The sequence below is a fragment of the Prionailurus bengalensis genome, chromosome C2 (assembly GCF_016509475.1).
Source record: "Prionailurus bengalensis isolate Pbe53 chromosome C2, Fcat_Pben_1.1_paternal_pri, whole genome shotgun sequence".
Taxonomy (NCBI): Eukaryota; Metazoa; Chordata; class Mammalia; order Carnivora; family Felidae; genus Prionailurus; species Prionailurus bengalensis.
The window spans coordinates 134,623,815-134,644,514 of NC_057350.1; the positions used below are offsets into that span (position 1 = coordinate 134,623,815).

Below are 20,700 nucleotides of genomic sequence, written 5' to 3' on the forward strand. Positions count from 1 at the left end.
AAGACTTACCTATCAGTTTTCTTGATCAGGATGGCCCTGAAGATGTGCTCTAGGGGTGTTTTCTCCCGCTCGTGGGTTGGCTGCACGAAGGGGTGCAGGGCCACTAGTGAGAAGCCTTGCTGATACAGTTCCAGGAGCTGGGCGGGCAGGTCGTGCAGGGAGGCCAGCCTCACTGCTGAGGACCTCGGGAGCTCTGCTGTAGATGGAGAGAGGAGAGGCTCATCAGGGACCCAACAAAACTGCCCGCTCTCCCCCACCCAAGTCCCTCTCCCCTTGCCCTTGCAGAGACCTCCAGGTCACCTCTTGCTAAGAGTGAGTTTACTCCTGTCTTAACTACTGCCTTCAAAGAGAACTTAAAGCAGCAGGTTATTTCCCAAGTCCTCTCAAGGCATGGCTGACTAGATGTCTTAAACCTAGAAGTCAGTCTTCTCAGAGGTCATATTGGAAGAGTCATTTCCATCCCCTCCAAAATTAAAAAAGAAAAGAAAAGAAAAGAAAAGAAAAGAAAAGAAAAGAAAAGAAAAGAAAAGAGGAGGAGGAAAAAATGAAATTGCACGCAAATATAAAATTTCCAGGTGGCAAAAAGCAGTATTAACAAAGTCAGAAGACAAACTGGAACAAATTTCTGTGACACTTAAGACAAAGAGGTAATTTCCTTAATTTGCAAAGAAACTACAGGAAGAAAGAAAGAAAGAAAGAGAGAAAGAAAGAAAGAAAGAAAGAGGAAAAGGGGGAAGGGAGGAAGGAAGTTAGGAAGGGAGGGAGGGAGGGAGGGAGGAGGAAAAATACGAATAGGCAATTGCCTAAAATTAGACACAAAAAGCTAGTCAATATTTGAAAAAACACTCACATTAACTCAACATTAGAATTATGAATATCAAAACAAGTATTTTTCACCTACGGAATTATTTTAAGATTTGGATTTAAAACAATTCTTTGAGAAGGACAGACAAGATTCAAAAATCAAAAGCTGTAAGCATATACACAATTGAAAGTATACACCCCAGCCCGGTCCCCCTTCAGGCTTTCTCCCTAAAGGCAATCAGTATTATCCATTTTTTGTATACACATTAACAATTGCTGAATTCATACACAAGTAAAGTCTATATGTCTCCCTCTCTTTTTATACAAATGGTAGCATAGTGTTACACATTTCATTTTTTATTAATTTTTATCAATTGACAGTATACTTTGCTTAGAAAGCATTCAGTAGTAGCACACAGAATTCTTCTTCATCCTCTTACAGATGAACAGTGTTCCTTTGTATGATGTACCACAGATTAATCAAACTTTTGCTTTTATAAGTAATGCTGACGAAAATTACGCTCCTACGTAATTTCACATGTGCTCATGTATAATACATCATACCTAGGAATTCCATACCTAGGAATTTGCTAGACCAAAGATAAATGCACTGTAATTTTCTCAGATATTGCCAGATTTCTTCCACAGGGTAACATGGATTTACCACCTCCCCCCCCTCCCCCCAGTGATGTACAAAGGTATTTCTTTTTCTTTGCCCTGGCAAATCTCATAGTGAAAAAATGATCCCTGTGGTGGTAATCTGTATTTCTCTCATTATGTAACTTGTATTTTTTTTTTTTTATTGAACATGTCATGTTTTTTTTTTTTTAATTTTTTTTTCAACGTTTTTAATTTATTTTTGGGACAGAGAGAGACAGAGCATGAACGGGGGAGGGGCAGAGAGAGAGGGAGACACAGAATCGGAAACAGGCTCCAGGCTCTGAGCCATCAGCCCAGAGCCTGACGCGGGGCTCGAACTCACGGACCGCGAGATCGTGACCTGGCTGAAGTCGGACGCTCAACCGACTGCGCCACCCAGGCGCCCCTAACATGTCATGTTTTAAATACTGTCTGTTTCGCCTTTTCTGTTAACTATAATCTTTGCCCTAGTTTTCTGTTGGGTTATTGGTCCTTTTTTCTATAGGTTTGTAGAAACTCTTTATACATTAGGAGATTTAGTTCTTATTTGTGATATCACTTGCAAATACTGTTCCCAATTTATTGTTCGTTTTTTGACTTTGCATAAAGTGGGTCTTGTCATGAGGAATTTTTTTTTTTTTATGAAGTGGAATTTCTCAATCTTGTCTTCGATGACTTCTGAGTTTTGTATCAGAGCAGAGACATCTGGTATTATAAAACGATTCTCCTGCTACTACATATTTCATTTTTTTGGATATGAATCTTTGATCCAGTTTGGAATTTATTCAATATGAATTCAATATTCTACCCCCCCCCATGTTTATCCATTTTTTCCCATTAGTTTGAGATGCTACCTTTATCATATATTATATTCCTGAATATATTCAAGTTTATGATTGTCCTCTACTTATCTATTTTAACAATTTTAACGTTACATTTTAATATCTGGTCAGGCTATTTCCTGAAACTTCTTATCTTCCTGTTTAGTTTCTGAATCTTCTTGTCTGTTATTTTTTTTTTTTCTAAATCATCTTTTAAATCAGCTCATCAAAACTTCCTTCCAAAAAAAAAAAAAAACCCAACTCCTAGTGATATTATTTTTGGATCATGTTCAAATTATAGCTTAACTGAGGGAGAATGGATATTTTCATCATATTACAAGTTCCCATCCAAGAACAAGGCATAATTTTTGTTTATTCAAGACTTCTTTGGGGTCCTTCAGGCACTTATTAAAGTTTTCTTCACATAGATATTGTACACTTAACAAGTTTATTTCTACTAATATTGCTATTGGAATAATAGAATTTTTTGCTTTTTTACTTCTATGCTATCCATTGTGGGCAAGAATGTTGGGGAAACAGGCATGCTCATCATGGTTGATCGGGTAAACTTTTTTGAAGGGGAATATGATGCTTGCCTTCCAACCTAAAAGTACACACACCCTTTGTCCAACAACCCCACTACCGGATCCTGCATCTATGGCTGGACTCCTAGATGTTTTTCAGGCTTTATGGACAAAGATACTACAGATATGTTCACATAGCAAAAACGTGGAACCAAGTAGTTCTTCATTGGAGAGCTGGTTAAATAAACACTGGGACACCCAGTGATGAATCCTATGGGCTATTTAACAAGATTAAGGTAAGTCTGTTATGTGCTGATGGCAATGTGTCCAAGATAAATTATTAAGTTAGGAGGCAAGGTGTCAAGTGTTTATCCTATGCTAGTCTTGTATAAAAATAGAGAGATAATCTTTTTCAGAATAAATTTTTTTTTCTGAAAGAAATCACAAAAATATGAATATTGGAGAAAAGGGCTGGAGAATAGAGGGAAGGATGGAAAGGTGGCTTTTACTTTCTTTTGTACTTGCAGTAGGTACTGTTACCATCCATCAGGGTCATTGGGTGGAGGGTTGATAAGACATTTAAAATTTTCTGATTTATATGTAAAAACATTATCTGAAAGTTCTTTATGTATTTTTTAAAATAATGTGCTATTTTAGGGGCGCCTGGGTGGCGCAGTCGGTTAAGCGTCCGACTTCAGCCAGGTCACGATCTCGCGGTCCGTGAGTTCGAGCCCCGCGTCGGGCTCTGGGCTGATGGCTCAGAGCCTGGAGCCTGTTTCCGATTCTGTGTCTCCCTCTCTCTCTGCCCCTCCCCCGTTCATGCTCTGTCTCAAAAAAAAGATTGTGTTTTAAAATAACACATTATTTTATTTTATTTATTTTTTTTTTAATTTTTTTTTTCAACGTTTATTTATTTTTGGGACAGAGAGAGACAGAGCATGAACGGGGGAGGGGCAGAGAGAGAGGGAGACACAGAATCGGAAACAGGCTCCAGGCTCTGAGCCATCAGCCCAGAGCCCGACGTGGGGCTCGAACTCACGGACCGCGAGATCGTGACCTGGCTGAAGTCGGACGCTTAACCGACTGCGCCACCCAGGCGCCCCTTAAAACACAATCTTAAAAACAAATCTAGGGGTACTTAAGAGCACTACTTAACATCAGCCACTGTGGCTCTCATTTCCATACATCATGCAAGAAATTTACAGGAAAAAAAAAATCTATAGCAATGATTCACTCTAAAGCAGTGCCCAGCATCCTGGAGAAACCTTCATTAATAACAGTGACAAAGCAAAGATTGGCCAGGAAAGCAGAAAAGTATGACATCTTTTCCCTTGAACGGTACATTCTGGACATGCTGCTCGACCAAAGATCTGAAGACAAGTCTGGTAAAGAACGCTGAGCCCCTCCGAACTCCGCGCACAGAAATCTGAATTCCACGCACAGAAATCTGTCAAGCAACTTCTTAGACCCAGGCCAGGAGACCCCCACCGTGGATCCCTGCTCTAAAGTGTGCTCCTTGACCCACCAGCAGCAGCACGGAGGAGCACATTAGAAATGGAGACTTTGGGGCCCCACCTCAGACCTGCTGAATCAGAGTCTGTTTGATCTGTACCTTCCCAAGCCCTCCAAGAGACTCTGAGGCTGAGAGCTACTGTCCAGAGGGTTCCTTTGGCCCTCCTCCAACCACTCTCCTCTCCTCTCTGAGGGCAAGGAAACAGTGGACCTAGGGACACGTACCCACCTGTCATCCATAGCCCAACTTCCCACAGCCAAGACCCTGGAATTCTCTGCCCTTAGAGCCCAGGGCCCACTTTGGGGGATTGGACAGGCTTCTCCAATCTGCAGCAAGGGTGGATGGTGCCCCAATGTGTGCATCCGCAAGCCCAAGGGAGGGCAGGGAGACACCCCCACAGCCGCAAAATTTAGGGGGCACCAAAAACTCAGTAAGAAAGATCAATAAAAATTTAATGCAATATGTTACAAAGTGAAAATTCATGCAAGAAGTCTACAACAAACAAAATATCCAAAATTTTAATAAATACAGGATCAGTATTATTGATTTTTTCTTTTGCCTCAAGCTCCAATACGGCTTAGCACCACACTGTTACTGATCTTGTCTTTTTAAAAAATGTTGCCTCTCGGGGCGCCTGGGTGGCTCAGTCGGTTAAGCGTCTGACTTCAGCTCAGGTCATGAACTCGCAGTTCGTGAGTTTGAGCCTCACATCGGGCTCTGTGCTGACGGTCAGAGCCTGGAGCCTGCTTCAGATTCTGTGTCTCCCTCTCTCCCTGCTCCTCCCCCACTCGCACTCTGTCTCTCTCTCTCTCTCTCAAAAATAAATAAACATTAAACAAATTTTTTTAAATAAAAATGTTGCCTCCCTCGCCTCACCCTAGTGCTGGCTCAGGCCCAACATGTCTTGCACTTTTTCTCCTGGGCCCTGCAAATGACAGGAGCAGGTCTGTTATGTAGGGTGTCAAGGGAACAGGGGCAGGTTTCTTCTGCTATCAAGAGATTACAAAGCAACCGAACTGAACGAGCATAACCGTGTGTGGCACAGATGCCTGTGGTTTCATCTGCAAAACGTAATGGACTTTTGGTAGGAGGGCAGGCCTTTTGGGGTGGGTAACTTCACGACAGCGATCAAACCCCAAAATGCTAGGCAGCACTAAGCTCCCCTCCTCTCTGATAAGATTGTGTAGGAAGAGCATCTGTGAGTCAACCAGTATGAGACCCTCCCACTCAGCCAGTCTCCACAGGGTGGTGTTTTGTGAACGCGCCAAGTATTTCAAGCTCTTACTGCTGTAATAAAATAAGCCTTTGCTAAGATTCTGATAATTTATGTATTTGTTCCCCCTTATGCATCACGCTCTAATAAAAAGAAATAAAAGCAGTCCGTACGTTTGGAAAATTTGGGATTCCAGCTACATTCCTCCCTGGCGATAATCCTGGGCATGTGAACACACGGTTTCCTTGTTTAAAAAATGGAGATAATGACATCGTACAGCGGCTGTAAGAATCAAACGGGATGATGTGTGTGTAACGGATAAAGCTCCAAAGTATCATTCTCAGTGGTGCTGGCAGTGGTGGGTGGGGAGTTGGTCAGGGATATAGGTCAACTGAGGCTGGTGATGACAGTACGGTGCTGGGCCACTAAATTGTTTCCCATTTCCACCCACACCCCTTACCCTCCAGGCTTGCAAATCAGTGCACTCAAAACACTGGGCGATCAACCACTTTATAGTTAAATGCTTCCTGAATAAAACATAGTATCTTTAAAATTTTTATCTTAAAATCTAAAGATGTATCTCTTGTCAAAACTCAGCAATTTTATGGCTTTAATTTTTGGTATGCATGCTGTCAAAGTAAGTTTAGCTTCATGGTTAAAAAACAAATAAAAATTAATCTCAACAATCTCATTGCAATAAAATAAAACCAGGCTCTTATTGTAAATATGATTAAAGGCCTTAATTTCTTGTTTCTGTTTGAACCTTAACCTTCAGAAAAACCCTAGTTCTTATATACTGACCAATCCCCCACTATTATTACTAGAAAAATAAAGAAAGGAATGACTTCTCTGTGTGGATGGACATACCAATTGTAGCCTCTTGGTCTCTTTCTCACCCCACCCACCCGGATAACCTCTCCATTATTTTTGTTTTGTGAGATTTGCCTGACTTCGTTTACAAATTATGTAACCTTGGACAAGTCATCTAACTCCCACCCCATCTCCTGGGTCTGTTGTTTATAAAATGAAGACCCTGGAGAGGCAATTCTGAAAGGAACTTCCAGCATTAAAATGCAATGATTTCATTATTTCAGTTTGAAGAGTAACGTACCAGTTCCTAATTAAAAGGTGACACTGGATAATATAATAAATGTCTGCAGTGCAAACCGAAAGAGTTCCCCTAACCTAGAGCCAAAATGGGAATACGGAATACCCACACGTGCGAGTGGGTGGAGAGATGGATAGAGAGGCAAGAAAATAATCTGTTGCCACTATGACCGAATAAAAATCACTGCTGTCTTTGAGGGTCCCAGTCTTCTGCCCATCCCAGGGATTAGAAAGGATTCTGCCTGTTCTGACTGCCCCTGGGAGACATTGAGGGGCATTCCAGGGGAGAGATGCCTGCACGGTCATAGGAGAGAAAAGGGGTATTCTAAGAAGTATGTCTGGGGACAATGGGTTCCCTCTTTCCTAGTGGAGAGCTATAAAGAAAACAGTATCTGTTACCTGAAGTTACTTTGACTTCCTGGGCTTTTATGAGGCCACTCCAGGACTGAACCCATAAGCCACCTCATCAAAAATTGAAATTTCTAATTATAATCCTTCATATTCTGAAGATGGGGGGCACTGATGATGCTTTCTTGGCCAATGTTACTCCAGTCTGAGGAAATGCCACTGTTAGGGCCCAATGTCCATCTGAAGATCATACTTTCCTCTCTCTCCACTTTCCAATCTGTCAAGTTCCAAAGTCTTTTTTATCTACTGTGGTCAGTCTGCAAACCTGAGGACCAGGCTGGACGCCCCGGTGCTCCCACTCAGGGAGCCGTGTTTTCATCCCACACAAGGGCTTGGATGCCACTGCTGTACAAAGCTCAGTTCTCCAGCTGGCTTCTCCCACTAGCCCGGGTGGGGGCTGGCTCTTATCTCATGACCTGGTAGAGGGCCTGGGGCAGATCGCAAGGCCAGGGCCCAGATGGACAAACAAACAAGAGACACAGCCATGGGAGAAACAATGGATACCAAGCCCCCTCTCACCCAGAGGGCAGTATCATGCCTTTCAGCCTGCTTATTGTCAATGGGAATGTGGGCCCAATGGTGCCAAAACTTCTCATTCTTACCTTCAAGAACTCAGAAATCTTGGTCTTCATAGAAACTCTCCTAATCTTTAGATATGGCAAGTAATTCTCATTTTATTTCCAAGTCCATATGGCCCAAAGCCAAGGCATGGTAGGTTGCAGACTGGATGGGGCATTTGATAAATGTAGGGGGATAGATGCCCCCTACTCCTTCTTATCCCTGATCATAGCGTTGTCAAGGCACGCTGTAAGCCTCGGTCACATACTGAAGAGCTTGTGATTCCATTCATTCCCACATCATCACTATTTATATCAGTTTTCAAGGATACACCTGCAGGTATTTGACACAGCCCTCTATTTCCCAATTCTCCTCTCCTCTACACTGATGTAAAGATGAACAAAATGTTTAGAACTATATAATTTTTGGGGAACTATATAATTACATTTTGAATTCCTTGGAAATATTTTTTTTCCTCACTCAATTACCAATAACAGGCTTTTGATTAAAAAAAAAATATCAAAATATAGAAAGTACTGCCGGAAAGGTATTTTGGGTGGCATGAGAGTCCCAAGGTCTTTTAGAATAAGTGTTCTGTTTTCCTTTCAGAAAATAACTCCATATAAATAAATAAACCATTATTCCAGGACTTAAAAAAAAAGGGGGGGAATGAAAACGGGGGGAGGGGGGGACCTAATCCACAAAACCACACATTTCTTAACACTCCTGGGATGAAGGAGATTTTGTTTTTGCTATGACTATGTTTTGTTTAGCAAAAACATTCCGCAGAAGCCCTGCAGACATCTGCAGAAGAGCCAAAGGGACGGCTTTGCTCCTTCAAACTTTATTGCTGGGAAAGTGCCAGGTTCCAAGGCAAGAACAAAACCACTGGCATACAGCAAGCCGCCACTCATTTCTCTCCTCTGTACGGCAGGCAACGGCACGCTGAACTGCAACAGCTTCTATTATTTTGCTCAGCCATCATCTGTGACTTTAACCTAATTATTCAAAGTCCAACTCTGCTTTTCTAATTACATCTGCTAATGGATCTGTCAATACCAGAGAGCGAAACACAAGAGGACCGACACCATCTCCCCCGGGTAATTTCCCTCACAGGTAAAGCTGATAATGACACTGTTCAACCAAATCTCTCCCTCTTTTTTTTTTTTTTTTTTTTTTTAAAGTTCCTTGAAGGCCGTTATTTCTATAACATCAGTCTGCCTGGGCTTTGCAGTAGATCCAATTTAGCGAAACACTAAAATCGATCATTTTTCAAATGTGGGTTTTTTTTTTTATTGTATAGGTAAAGAATAGGAATTCAATTTTTTAAAATAATGTGTGCAGCCCGAAGGCTTCTATCTGTGTCATTTCTAAATCTGAAGAATAAGTTACAACTATCGTTTTCAGGCTTTCCAAATTCAGATTTCTGTCATTGTCTTACCACATAAATTCATGTTTGTGAAACTTAAGAAAAAAAAATAAAACATAGCCAGGCTCAGGAGACCACACTACTAAAACACTGTTTATTCTTTTTTTTTTTAATTGAGGTGAAATTCACATAACATAAAATCAACCATTCTAAAGTGAATAATTCAGTGACGTTTAGTACGTTCGCAATGTTGTACAACCATCACCTCTGCTTCTAAAACATTCTCCTCACCCCAAAAGGGAACCCCCATACCCTGTAAGCAGTTCCCTATTCCCCTCTCTGGCAACCACCAATCAGCTTTCATAAAACACAGCTCTTAACACCTTACCTAAATCATGGATAAAGTCAAGGGGAAAATCTCAGTACGACTAAAAGCACTTTTTAAAGCTTATTTAAACCTAGGATTCTACAGGCCAATCATGGAGGAGTTGGCCAAGCAACAAAGGCCTCATCAAATGAGTTCTTAAGTGCATGCCACCAGACCACAAATGACTGTGAAGCATCAGACTGTCAGACTGCTGTGACCACAGGGGTGTGTGTGTGTGTCTGTGTGTATGTGTGGGGGTGTGTGTGAAGGGAAGGGTGGAGGGAGAGGGGGAGATCAAGTTGTTATTGGCTTGCTTGTCATTTCAAAGGATCACACGCAGTCACTGGATTACACACATGCAACATCACACTGTAAAAAATTCAGTGTCTAGGACTTTGTAAGGAGAGTGCTGAATAATTCCCATTGACTGTACCCATTAATCAAACCCAAAAGACGGCGTTCCCGCTCATCTCACTGGTCCATTTTGTCAGAGAAGACACAGGCTAAGATTCATCAAGAAAGCTTTTCCAGAAACACCAGGCCTCAAGCTGCTTGGACTTCACAGTGGGGTATTCAAATATTAAAAGCAACTGGCTAGAAACTGAAGTTGGAGTATTAATAAAATATATCACACGCTTAAAAATACTTTTTATGGTGAAGGGGAGAAGCAAAGGATCACCGAGTCTTCAGAATTTCTATTCAAACTGGTCCATGCCAAATCCAAGGAGAGCTTAGCATGAGGCGGAAGGGAAGCTACTTGTCAATATTTTATGCCATTTTCCTAATTGAGCACGATATCCTGAGAGCTGACGCTCCGGGTAGTTCTCTTTGATTCTGAGAGTACAATAAACTGATTGCATCCAAGACCAGCCACTAATGAATATGTACAAACAATATGGAAATGAAACTGTTTAGAATGTAAATGGGACCCTATATGGATTTCTATGATAAAGTCTGAAGACTCTGTATAAAAGTAATCAGTACTGAAAATACAACGCCACTGTGGCCAAGTTCTCAGAGTAGGCACAGCAGAAAAATAATGCATCTTTGCAAGGAGCTGTGGGGACTCTCAGTTTCAACTAAGAAGCGTGATTGCTCTCGTACTTTCTCATTCAGGTGTGCTGAAAGCCAAGAGGCTAAAGCAAAGGGGCACCTTAAATGGGTAGCACACTGAGCCGGCAAACACATTCTGGCTCTGGCTCGTCACCCCACATACGGTCTCGCCCATCCAGCTCGTGGGGCAGTCCCATTAGAGCCAGGCGGTCAGTCAGCTCTTTCGGAACAAGAAGGGATATGGTGCTTTTTTCAAGTCTGAAACAGCCGAGGGCCATTTTAATTCCTTCCCTACGTGCACATGATGAAATCCATCAAGAGCAGAATGGCTGAATGAATACACTATGGCTCATCCAATACTATAGACTATTAAGTAGCAATTTTAAAAATGAGTTGGATCCATACCTCTGACCTAGAGGAAAAATCAAGGGTTGATATGACAATGAAAGCAAAGGAAGTATATAAAAATTCCACTTTGCGGAGATGGCCAAATAATGACAGGGCAAAGTCTGTGGTTATACACAAGGAGTGATGGGGAATCTTAACCCCAGGCAGAACAAAATGGAAAAAAAAGAAATTTCCCAAAAAGTATGGTGCCCCGAGGGTACGCGCACACTTCAGTTTGGCATTTATGCAGAGCACAAGGGAATACTACTCTTTCTGTTTACCTTGAGTTATTATCACAAGGATCTCAACTCTGTAATAGAGTTTCACACTGGTATATCAATAAACTCTTTACTTAGGAGAATTTTTTAAAATTTCCGAATATAGTAATATAAACAATATATAAAACAATGCACTGTGGAAACTGTTGGAAAAGCACAAAAATGCCCCATGTGCAGGAATAGTTTCAAGATCTTATGGCAAGAATAAATTCTATCCTCTGTGGGCTTTGTACAACTCCTACCCACAAAGGAAATCAACTTGTTGGTTCAAAGGCACTACCCCCAGACACACGAGCAAATTCAACTCAGTAGACTCTCCTTGTCCTCGCTGTAGTGGAGACATACCATATGTTCGGTGGCACAGTCACAAAGACATTCGTAAGACTTACAAAAAGCTCCATATATTGGAAATGTATTTTAATAAATAATACTTATGCATATGACATCACGAAAGATTCAACAAAACTCAAATGAGAATGGGGTCAGACAGTTCTCTTACTCTAAAAAAGGCTTCCACACCTGCATTTTCAGCTTTGCACGAACAATTACTGCGTTCATGCGCAAACTCCCAAATTGGTGCATGGAAATAGAAAATTGTACACACAAGTTGAGCAGCCCCGGGCTCCGCTAACCAATTTGCATGCAAAATTGTCATCAGCACTCTCTGGTTTATTTTTTGCCTATGGAAGAGATGGGGGTCTATGATGCCTCAGGAGGCCAATTTTAAGAGGCATTTTGGTTCCCACTATAAAAATGGAGTCCCAAATAGTATCTGAGGTCTATGCACGCATGTGTGTCCCTCCAGCTGCCTTCTCACAGATTCCAGTGGAGGAAGAGAAAAGCTGGAGGGTGAGATCAAGTAGAATAGTTACATGAGAGTAAATGGCCAAGGAAGGTTCTTCAGAATAATAAAACAGAAAAGAAATTTAAGGGGGGGGGGAGCTTTTATTTACATCCAGAAACATGTCGTCTACCAACAACAGTTGGCACAAGAAGGGAAAGATGGATTTTAACCAGGAAGGAGCAAAGATTTTCCTGACTTGCCGGTGAGAATTTATGGAAATGGACCACCAGGAAGTGTGGCCTTTGGGATTGCCAAAGAGGGTGCGATAGGCATCTATTTGCTTAGAAGGCACCTTCAGGTTTTCACTAACATTTCCTCCCACCCCCCTCTCCCTCCTGTCTTTCTTCCCTTCACACATCACTGCTGAGCACCTGAAATGTGGTTAGTGTGAACAGAGATGTGCTTTAAGTGTAAAACACACACAATTTCAAAGACTTCACATGAAAAAAAGAATATAAAATATCTCGATACAAATCTGGTATTGATTACATGTTGAGATGATAATATTTTGAATATACTGAGTTAAATAAAACATGCTGAAATTAATTTACCTACTAATTACTAATGAACTTACCTATTTTAATTTTTTCATTTGAAATTTTTACTGGAAAACTTTAAATTACATCCAGGGCCCACATTATATTTCTATGGGGCAGGTCTGTTCTAGAATCTTTTGTTTTAAATTAGACTCATTTTTTTTTTTCAGTCCAAAAAGCATGCTCCCTTCTCCACCTTTATTAAGGTGTCAGTTTAATTCATTACTAAGCATCCTTTAGCTCCAATTATGAGTAAGGTCACTTCTTTTCCCAAAATAAGCCTGTAACACCAAGGAGTGGGGGGAAAGCTGCAACAGTATGTATAGTGTGGGATCAAATGGGTAATCTTCCTTCACGTATACTAAATTTTTTTTCACTAGCTGTCACTATTCCAAGTTGGAGGAAGAAAGCAAAACTTGGTACTGCCTTCCTGTTTGATGTTTTGGCCCCTGAGACCCTTAAATCCCTGCTCTTCGAGAATCTCTAGTAACACAGTCACACTTCCAAAGTGTTTACCTCTCTGGAGCAAGTGGGTTCTCAACATTTTTCTGTTCTTACTCCGTCAGCAGATCGCACGCCCTCCTGAGTCACACCTTTTACCCCATGCAGGAACTCTCAAGCAGGGAATCACTGCTCTGGCCAAACTGGAAATAAGTGACAGAGGCCCCCAGCCAGCCGGCATCCCGGCTAAGATGATTCGGATCAGAAATCTCAATAGACAGTGGACCCTCCGGTCTGTTTTGCTGAGTCCCTGGCAGTGCTTTGTACTGGACTTTCTGGATGATTTATGTTACATTCCGGAGATGCAAATTCTCCCTCATACCCCTAATAAACTCATTTGTGTGGTCTTAGTGTTTGGACTTAACAGAGCTGTCTCCCTTCCTGTGCTTCCTTGCCTGGTTTCACTGGGGGTAGGATGGGCGGCTTCGTGATATTCAGAATTCTCACATGTCCCAAGAAGTATTATTATTTGTTATAACTGCAGTGTAGTTTGTCTTACTTCTAAACGATGCAGATCCTATTAGGCAAATAGAAAACAGAAATCTAGAATTGAATTATAGGGTAGAAAGCTGGTGATGTATCAAATCTGGCTAAGGCAGAAAGATGGATGGTGTGGGGGCCAAGGTTCACTCTCTGGAGCCAAATTACTTGGGTTTATTTTCTATTTGATTATTATTTTTTAAATTGAAGTATAGTTGACACACCATGTTATATCAGTTTCAGGTGTACAACCCAGTGATTTGACAACTCTAGGCATTATGCTGTGCTCACCACAAAATGCAGCCATCATCTGTCACCATACTGCTATTACAATAGTATCGACTGCATTCCCTGTGCTGTGCCTTTTATCCCCATGCCTTACTCATTCCATAACGGGAAGCCTGTGTCTCCCTCTCCCCTTTACCCATTTTGCCCATCGCCCCACCTTTATTTAAACTCTCAGTTGAAACTCTCAGTGCCACCCCTTAATAGCTTTATGACTTTAGGTGAGCCCTAAGCCCTGATGGGCCTCAGTTTTGGCTATATCATACAAAAGTGATGTTAACCACGTCGGCCGGCATGAGGATTAAGTGAGATAATGCAGACAGCGCAGTAGGACTGGACCTGGAACCTTTAACTCTTTTGTATATGGGAACCACTAAGATCATTATTGTCAATATTATAATAACCCTAATCATCTCCCAACTTGTCACCGAGCATGACAGGTCTTCATGTCCGCAAGTGGATCCTTATGTCTGAAACCATTCCAGCTGCACATCAATATTCTTTAGTTTTCACATATGACTTTAATTTCTCAGCCTAAGCCACAGACCCACATTTTTTTTCCCTGCAACCCTCTTTTAAATGCTGGTTTAAACTTCTATTTCTTTCTTTTTTTTTTTTTTTTAATTTTTGTTTTTTAATGTTTATTCATTTCCTGAGAGAGAGAGGGAGAGAGAGATAGCATGCAAGCAGGGGCGGGGCAGAGAGAGAGAGGGAGACACAGAATCCTAAGCAGGCTCCAGGCTCTGAGCTGTCAGCACAGAGCCCGACACGGGGCTTGAACCCACAAGCTGTGAGATCATGACCTGAGCCAAAGTCAGATGCTCAACCAACTGAGCCACCCAGGCGCCCCTAACTTCTACTGATTTCTTAATGTGAACCCCAGATGGGTCTAGAACATCAGGACTCAGAAAAGAAAGTGAGGCGAAAAGCATGTTGAGGGGTTCCTACCTCTGTGATTTGCACCAGACGCTACCACAGACTTCCGTGGTATCGCAGAATGAGGAAGGGGGAAGGGCCCACAGCTGCGACGGGACTGCAAAGTCTAGGGAGCCAGTTCTAGAAAACGGCACCATCCGTAAAAGTAATGAGGAACCGGAGGAAGGACAGCAGGAGGTCCCAGTGAGAAACATAAACCACATTCCAAAAAGAGCAAGAGAATAAAAGAGAGGATCCAGAAAAGAGGTGGAACCATGGTGAGAACACATTTAGAGCCTTTAACACACAGCGCACCAGGAAAAGGCGGATGACAGACGAGGGGATGGCCAAGAGGAAGGCATCCAGCAGGAGATGGGACAGGAATATGTCACCACTGCCCTGACCACTCTCCGTGTCTGTCTTGAATCCATCCCAAATTTGTGAAGTTAAATGTGCAAAGAGAAAATATTTCTTGAAGGAGGCATAAAGCCAGGGGTAATTCTAGTCCTGTACTTCCCTTCCTCACCCACACGTCCTAAATTCCTCTACTATCCGCCACCGGCAAGGACTCCTACCCTAAATTCTCCTCCCACTTCAGGCCTGCTCTGCCAGCAGCTCCACTTGGAAGCATTTCAGGCGTAACATTTAAAGTGAAAAAAAAAAACAAAAAAAACAAAAAAAAACCATTTTATTTTAAAGCCCAGAAGTTGTCCTCAGCTACCACAGAGAAAGGGGAGGCTGCACAGATAGTGTCTGTCCACCCCCGATCACACGCGGGTGGCGGCCTCAGGGAGGGTTGGGTGAGAGCTGGAAATGGAAAGTGAGAAATGTAACTGGAAGCAGGTTGCGGGGGGTCAGCGGCCACCTGACAGCTTCTCTGCCTGTTCTTCCCCCACTGTCCTCCTCTTCCCATGTAGTGTTCTAGACTTCAAATACTGCCTTTGAATTGCTTTTCTGAGAATCATGGTTTCAGAGGGTTTTACAACTGAAAGAGCCCTTAAAGACGAGATAAGAGAAGTATTACAGAAGTACTAATGATGATAGCGACAGCTCACTTCCCCTGAACATAAGCTCTACATAAGACATTGTTTTATGCGTGTTACACACTTCCTCATTTAATCCTCGAACCACCTCTCTATAAGCTCCTTTTCAAGGATGAGGAAAACTCTCGATCAGAGAGGTTGAGTACTTTCCCGAGGTTGCCCAGCCAGTAAGTGGTGAACCCAAGACACAAATCCAATCATTCAGAACCTATGCCCTTAACTAGGAAGTCTTCCTAATTACCTAAACTAGTGCATTCGTTTTCATCGATTGTAAAGTGATGTCCACAGGAATTAAACAATTGTCTACAGGCATATAGTTAGCGGCAGAATCAGGACTATAAAAGACCCCTGGACTCTCAATCCAGTGCTCTTTTACCATACCACAAAACTATAATGAGTGCGGGAGGATCAGAACAAAATAACTCCTCAAAACCAAAACACGCTCTCTGTTTCTGTACAACTGCGTGCCCCCCTGGCAGTCCTTCCTAAGATCAGTCAACTCCTTGGATCAGTGTTTTCCTTGAAATGATTACACGTAGGTAAACGAAGCCTTTCTTCAAAATGTAATGTTTATTTCTTCCATAAATTTCATAGTGTATTTTCTTGATTGGAAAAAAAAAATACAGCCATGAGTGTGTACAGCATGTTTACTGCCACAGAAGTCTATAATGGGAAAACCAGAGAAATAAAGATAGCTACGCAGTGATTATAAATAACCATCGTAAATCAGACTCGCTTAATTTCAGGGTATGACACGAGAAAATAAACAAAGCAAATGTTTAAAAGCAAATCCAATTTTCAAATTTAAATGTTAATAGTGATATTCAAAGACACTGATAAAGTGGGGGCCAATGTATTTCAGTTGGACAAATGCAAATAACTTGTTATCAGCCTTCTCCACATCACTGGACTTCCTGCCCACAGTGCAGAGGTGGGGGACAGACGACAAAAGTCAAAGCCAGATTAAAACGGTGTCGTGGCAGACTTCTACAATACCTGGTGTGCATTTCCCCTAGCTGGGGGGGAGGGGGGGGCGTGGGGTGCCGCCATAACAAAGCTTCCTCGTTCACCTCTGTTCTCCTAATGGTAATCATTTTTAATGCTTTTCTAGAATCCCATGTTCGCACATCTCACAGGCACAAGATTTGATAGGAATTGCCTGACTGCCCTACAACTGTCTTACCAATCCATGGAGTGAGACCATGCCTATTTCCCCAGAGTACCAATCTGGTTGGTGAAAAATGACACTGTTGCTTTATTCTAAGTTTCTATAATTAGTAATAAGGTGAGAATATTTTTATACATGATATGTACAAATGTAATTATGTATTTCTTACTCTTCAGCCGAGATCCCATTTGCCCATTTTTCCATAACGCAGCTTATCTTTTTTCTTACTGATCTGTATACAATTTTCTATTAGATGGGTATGAGTCCTTAGTCTGTTACGTGCATTGCGATTTTGTTTTTCTTTCACTGCAGTAGTGGCCCCTTATCTGCAGGGGATACTTTCCAAAACCCCCAGTGGATGTGTGAAACCATGGAGAGTACCAAACCCTAGCTATACTATGTTTTTCCTGTACATACATACCTATGATGAAGTTTAATTTATAAATTCAGCACAATAAGAGAGTCACAACAATACCTAATAATAAAATAGAACAATTATAACAATCTACTATAGTAAAAGTTATATGCATGTGGTCTCTCTTAAAATATCTTATCATATTGTATCTGCCCTTCTCCTTCCTGTGATGATGGGAGATGATAAAGTGGCTTCGTGATGAGATGGGGTGAGATGCATGGCACAGGCACTGCGATGTAATGTTAGGCTGCCACTGACCTTCTAATGATACATCAGAAGAAGGATCATCTGCTTCTGGATTGCAGGTGACTTTGAGCAAACCATGGATAAGGAGGACTACTGTCCATTAAAGTTGTAAAGCTGTATGTTTGTCAACACTTCCCAAATTTTTAAGGCCTTTGGGTTCCATGGCATATTTAGAAAGGAGTGCACTTTACATTTACATTGATCTTTACATTGAAAACCCCTTCAAAAAAATTTTTTTAAAAGAAAAAAATGGAAAGAAAAAAAAAGAAAACTTCTATAATTAAAAATGGTATCGGTGACTCCTAAGATAAGCAGATGCTCTGAACTAGGTTTCCAACTATGATGGCAGGCCTCTAGAACAGTCCTGGTGAGCTGGTTGTACATGTGTGCTGAGGTCTAGGAACACAATATTTGTCTGAGCAGGGCCAAGAGCCCCATAAGAGAATGAACTAAATATCCAGGACCCCCTTCCTCTGAGGCTACTGAGATATCTTACTTTTTCCCCCATTCTATTCAAATTTAGATCAAATTTAGGTTATGTTCATGCCTAATATATTGCTTCCTTTTTTTTTTTTTTAATGCTTATTTATTTTTGAGAGAGAGAGAGGGAGACACAGAATCCGAAGCAGGCTCCAGGCTCCAAGCTGTGAGCACAGAGCCCGATGTGGGGCTCAAATTCATGAACTGTGAGATCATGACCTGAGTCGAAGTTGGACGCCCAACTGACTGAGCCACCCAGGCATACCTAATATATTATTTCTTGACAATTCAGAAACCATACTGTTGGGAATTTAGAGCTTGAAGGGACACTCATTTTATGAGATGGGGAACTGAAGCTTCTCCCCGGCTGGACCCACACTATTTGGGTACTGCTGGAGAGAATCACAATACAGAGGCACACAGTCTCCAACATCAGCAGGGCCAGCACTGTGTAACCTCTGTGACCCCCTCTCCTAACTAGCCCAGGAGGAATTACAAGCCTGAACAACATCTCATCCATTCCATGACACCACCACCATTTCCTTCCAGATAATTCCATGTGCCCAACTCTCCTAAGTCTCTATCGCCTGAGCTCCAGACCCACATCTGCAGCTGGTTCAGAAAAATCTCCATCTGCAAATCCCACAGGCAATTGGAACTCAACATGTTTGGAACAAAAGCCTGCCATCTTTCCAACACTTGCCCTGCCTCCTGCATTTTGTCATGGCCCATAGCATCACATCCAAGAGCGGCCAAACTCAAACCTTAGGCAACAACAGATACCTCCCTCTCCCTCATTCTTCTCTACATCCAACTGGCTGCTGCATCTTGTCAAGTCTCTTCCTTGGGACTCTCCTTTCTAAGCCTCCTTCCTTTCCATGGCCACCCTCTCAGCCTCCTATGGCTTCCTGATTACCATGCCTGCCTCCCAGCTACACACTGTCTTCACCAACAGCCCAGTGGTCTGGCTAAAACACAAGGCTCGCACACCTTCCCCCTTCCAAAAACCCAGGGCCCATCATCTGGCTCCGTGGTTCTCACAGGGGATGGTATTGCCTCAGGAAACATTTTGGAAATTCAAAGGGGGCACTATTAGTTACTACTGTGACTGGGAGGTCACTACCGCCGGTGAAGGCCGGGCAAGCAAGATACCTACAAGGCACAGAGCAGCCCCGCAAAGAATTGTCCTGATTCCTACACAATTTTTGAAAATCCAACATGACATGCTTTGTAGGTGGAAAGACTGTCTATAATTATCTGAGCCTAGAATTTCAATTTGCTTCTGATATGAATGAAAATAATATTGCTGGAATGTACTCCTGTAATCAAGAGATCAACTGCCAGAAAACGATTTCTCAATACTATTGCTGAGCACCTCTGAATCAGGGCCGCCTGGGGGTAGGGTAGAGCAGGTCTGCTTAAAATGGATATCCCCAGGCTATGTCCCAGATCTACAAAATCAGATCTGCAGGGGAACAACCAGGGCCATTTACTTCTTTAGCTCATTCAAGTTTGAGGTGGATTGTGAGAGAGGCTGTTGGGAGCCATGTTCTGAAAAAGACTGTTAGGCTGAGGGTGAGCTCACCATGAAATAGTTCCCAACTGATTAGTAATGCCTGCGTGGGGGCAGGAACGGAGGAATACCAGGTCCTGACCTCTCCTTCTTCCCCTCCTGCTCCTTCCCTGTCTGCTTAGAAAATCTCTACTCATGGGGAGCCTGGTGGCTCAGTCAGTTAAGCACCTGACTCTCGATTTTGGTTCAGGTCATGATCTCAGGGTTGTGAGACTGAACCCCACATTGGGCTCATTGTGGAGCCTGCTTGGGATTCTTTGTCTCTCTTTCTCTCGCTTTCTCTCTCTCTCTCAAAAATAAATAAATAAACATAAAAAAAAAAAGTCCCTACTCATCCTCCACAACGCTTTCTAGAAGAGCCCTGCCGAAGGCCTCCCTCCATATCTGAAGGCACCATCTAGCACTCTCGTTAATGTAACAGTTTACTGGTGCGTCTCTCCTGGGCAGGCAGGGACTTCGTCTTGCTAGTTTTGTTCTCCTCACAACTGGCCTCCTCTTTGCCTGGCTAATTATCAGAATTCAATAACTACTTCGCGAATGAATAAATGATTAAACAAAAAAAAGGACAGAGTAACTACACAGTTACTGGGAAGGACAAGACCGCAAAACCGTCTCTTCCTCTACACCTTGTAGTTCCCATCAGGATCCCTGGCTCCTCCCCTGAAGAAGAAGACTGGCAGCCAGCAAAGCCTCCCACTCTAGCCCCAGACTTTGCGCGCCGTGACGGGAGCCTCCAGGCCATCAAGCCTTCCCGTGCACGTACTTGGGCACCGGGGATTAGCGAACAGCTGCAGAAACAGCCGAACGGAACCATCCCAGTTTGCTTAGGTGGTGTGCGTTTGTGAGAAAAGCTTGCTCTGTGGTGATTCTCTTTAACTACCACTCGGAGGACGGATGTTATTTTTAGGGGCTGGGGGACACCAAAGAGGCTTATTTGGCGAATGAACGCAATTTGTCCGCCTGAGCTTTGCGTGTGTATGTTAAAATCCTCACATCACACTCCTAGCCTGCAGTTCTCAAATCCACTGAGAAGAGGCTCCATAAACAGGTTGGGAGCAGGGGAACAAAAACCCCAGGATGACAAGCGTGCAAATTAACCTTGGAACCAGATGAAGAACCAGTGTTGACAGACAGAAAGCAATGAAGCTGGCCGTATGTAAGGATTAGGGAAAT

At 42.6% G+C, this 20,700-nt stretch overlaps 1 protein-coding gene across 5 annotated transcripts in view; it reads right to left on the reverse strand.

The window, feature by feature from the left end:
* Positions 1–20,700, reverse strand: part of RFTN1 (raftlin, lipid raft linker 1) — a 209,978-nt gene that overhangs the window by 128,628 nt on the left and 60,650 nt on the right. For 3 of the 5 annotated variants that reach the window (XM_043595469.1, XM_043595472.1, XM_043595471.1), the window contains one exon: positions 10–196. In XM_043595469.1, coding sequence (XP_043451404.1) covers positions 10–196 — 187 coding nt within the window. The remainder of the gene's footprint in view (positions 1–9; positions 197–20,700) is intronic. The other 2 variants (XM_043595470.1, XM_043595473.1) reach the window with 1 other exon arrangement.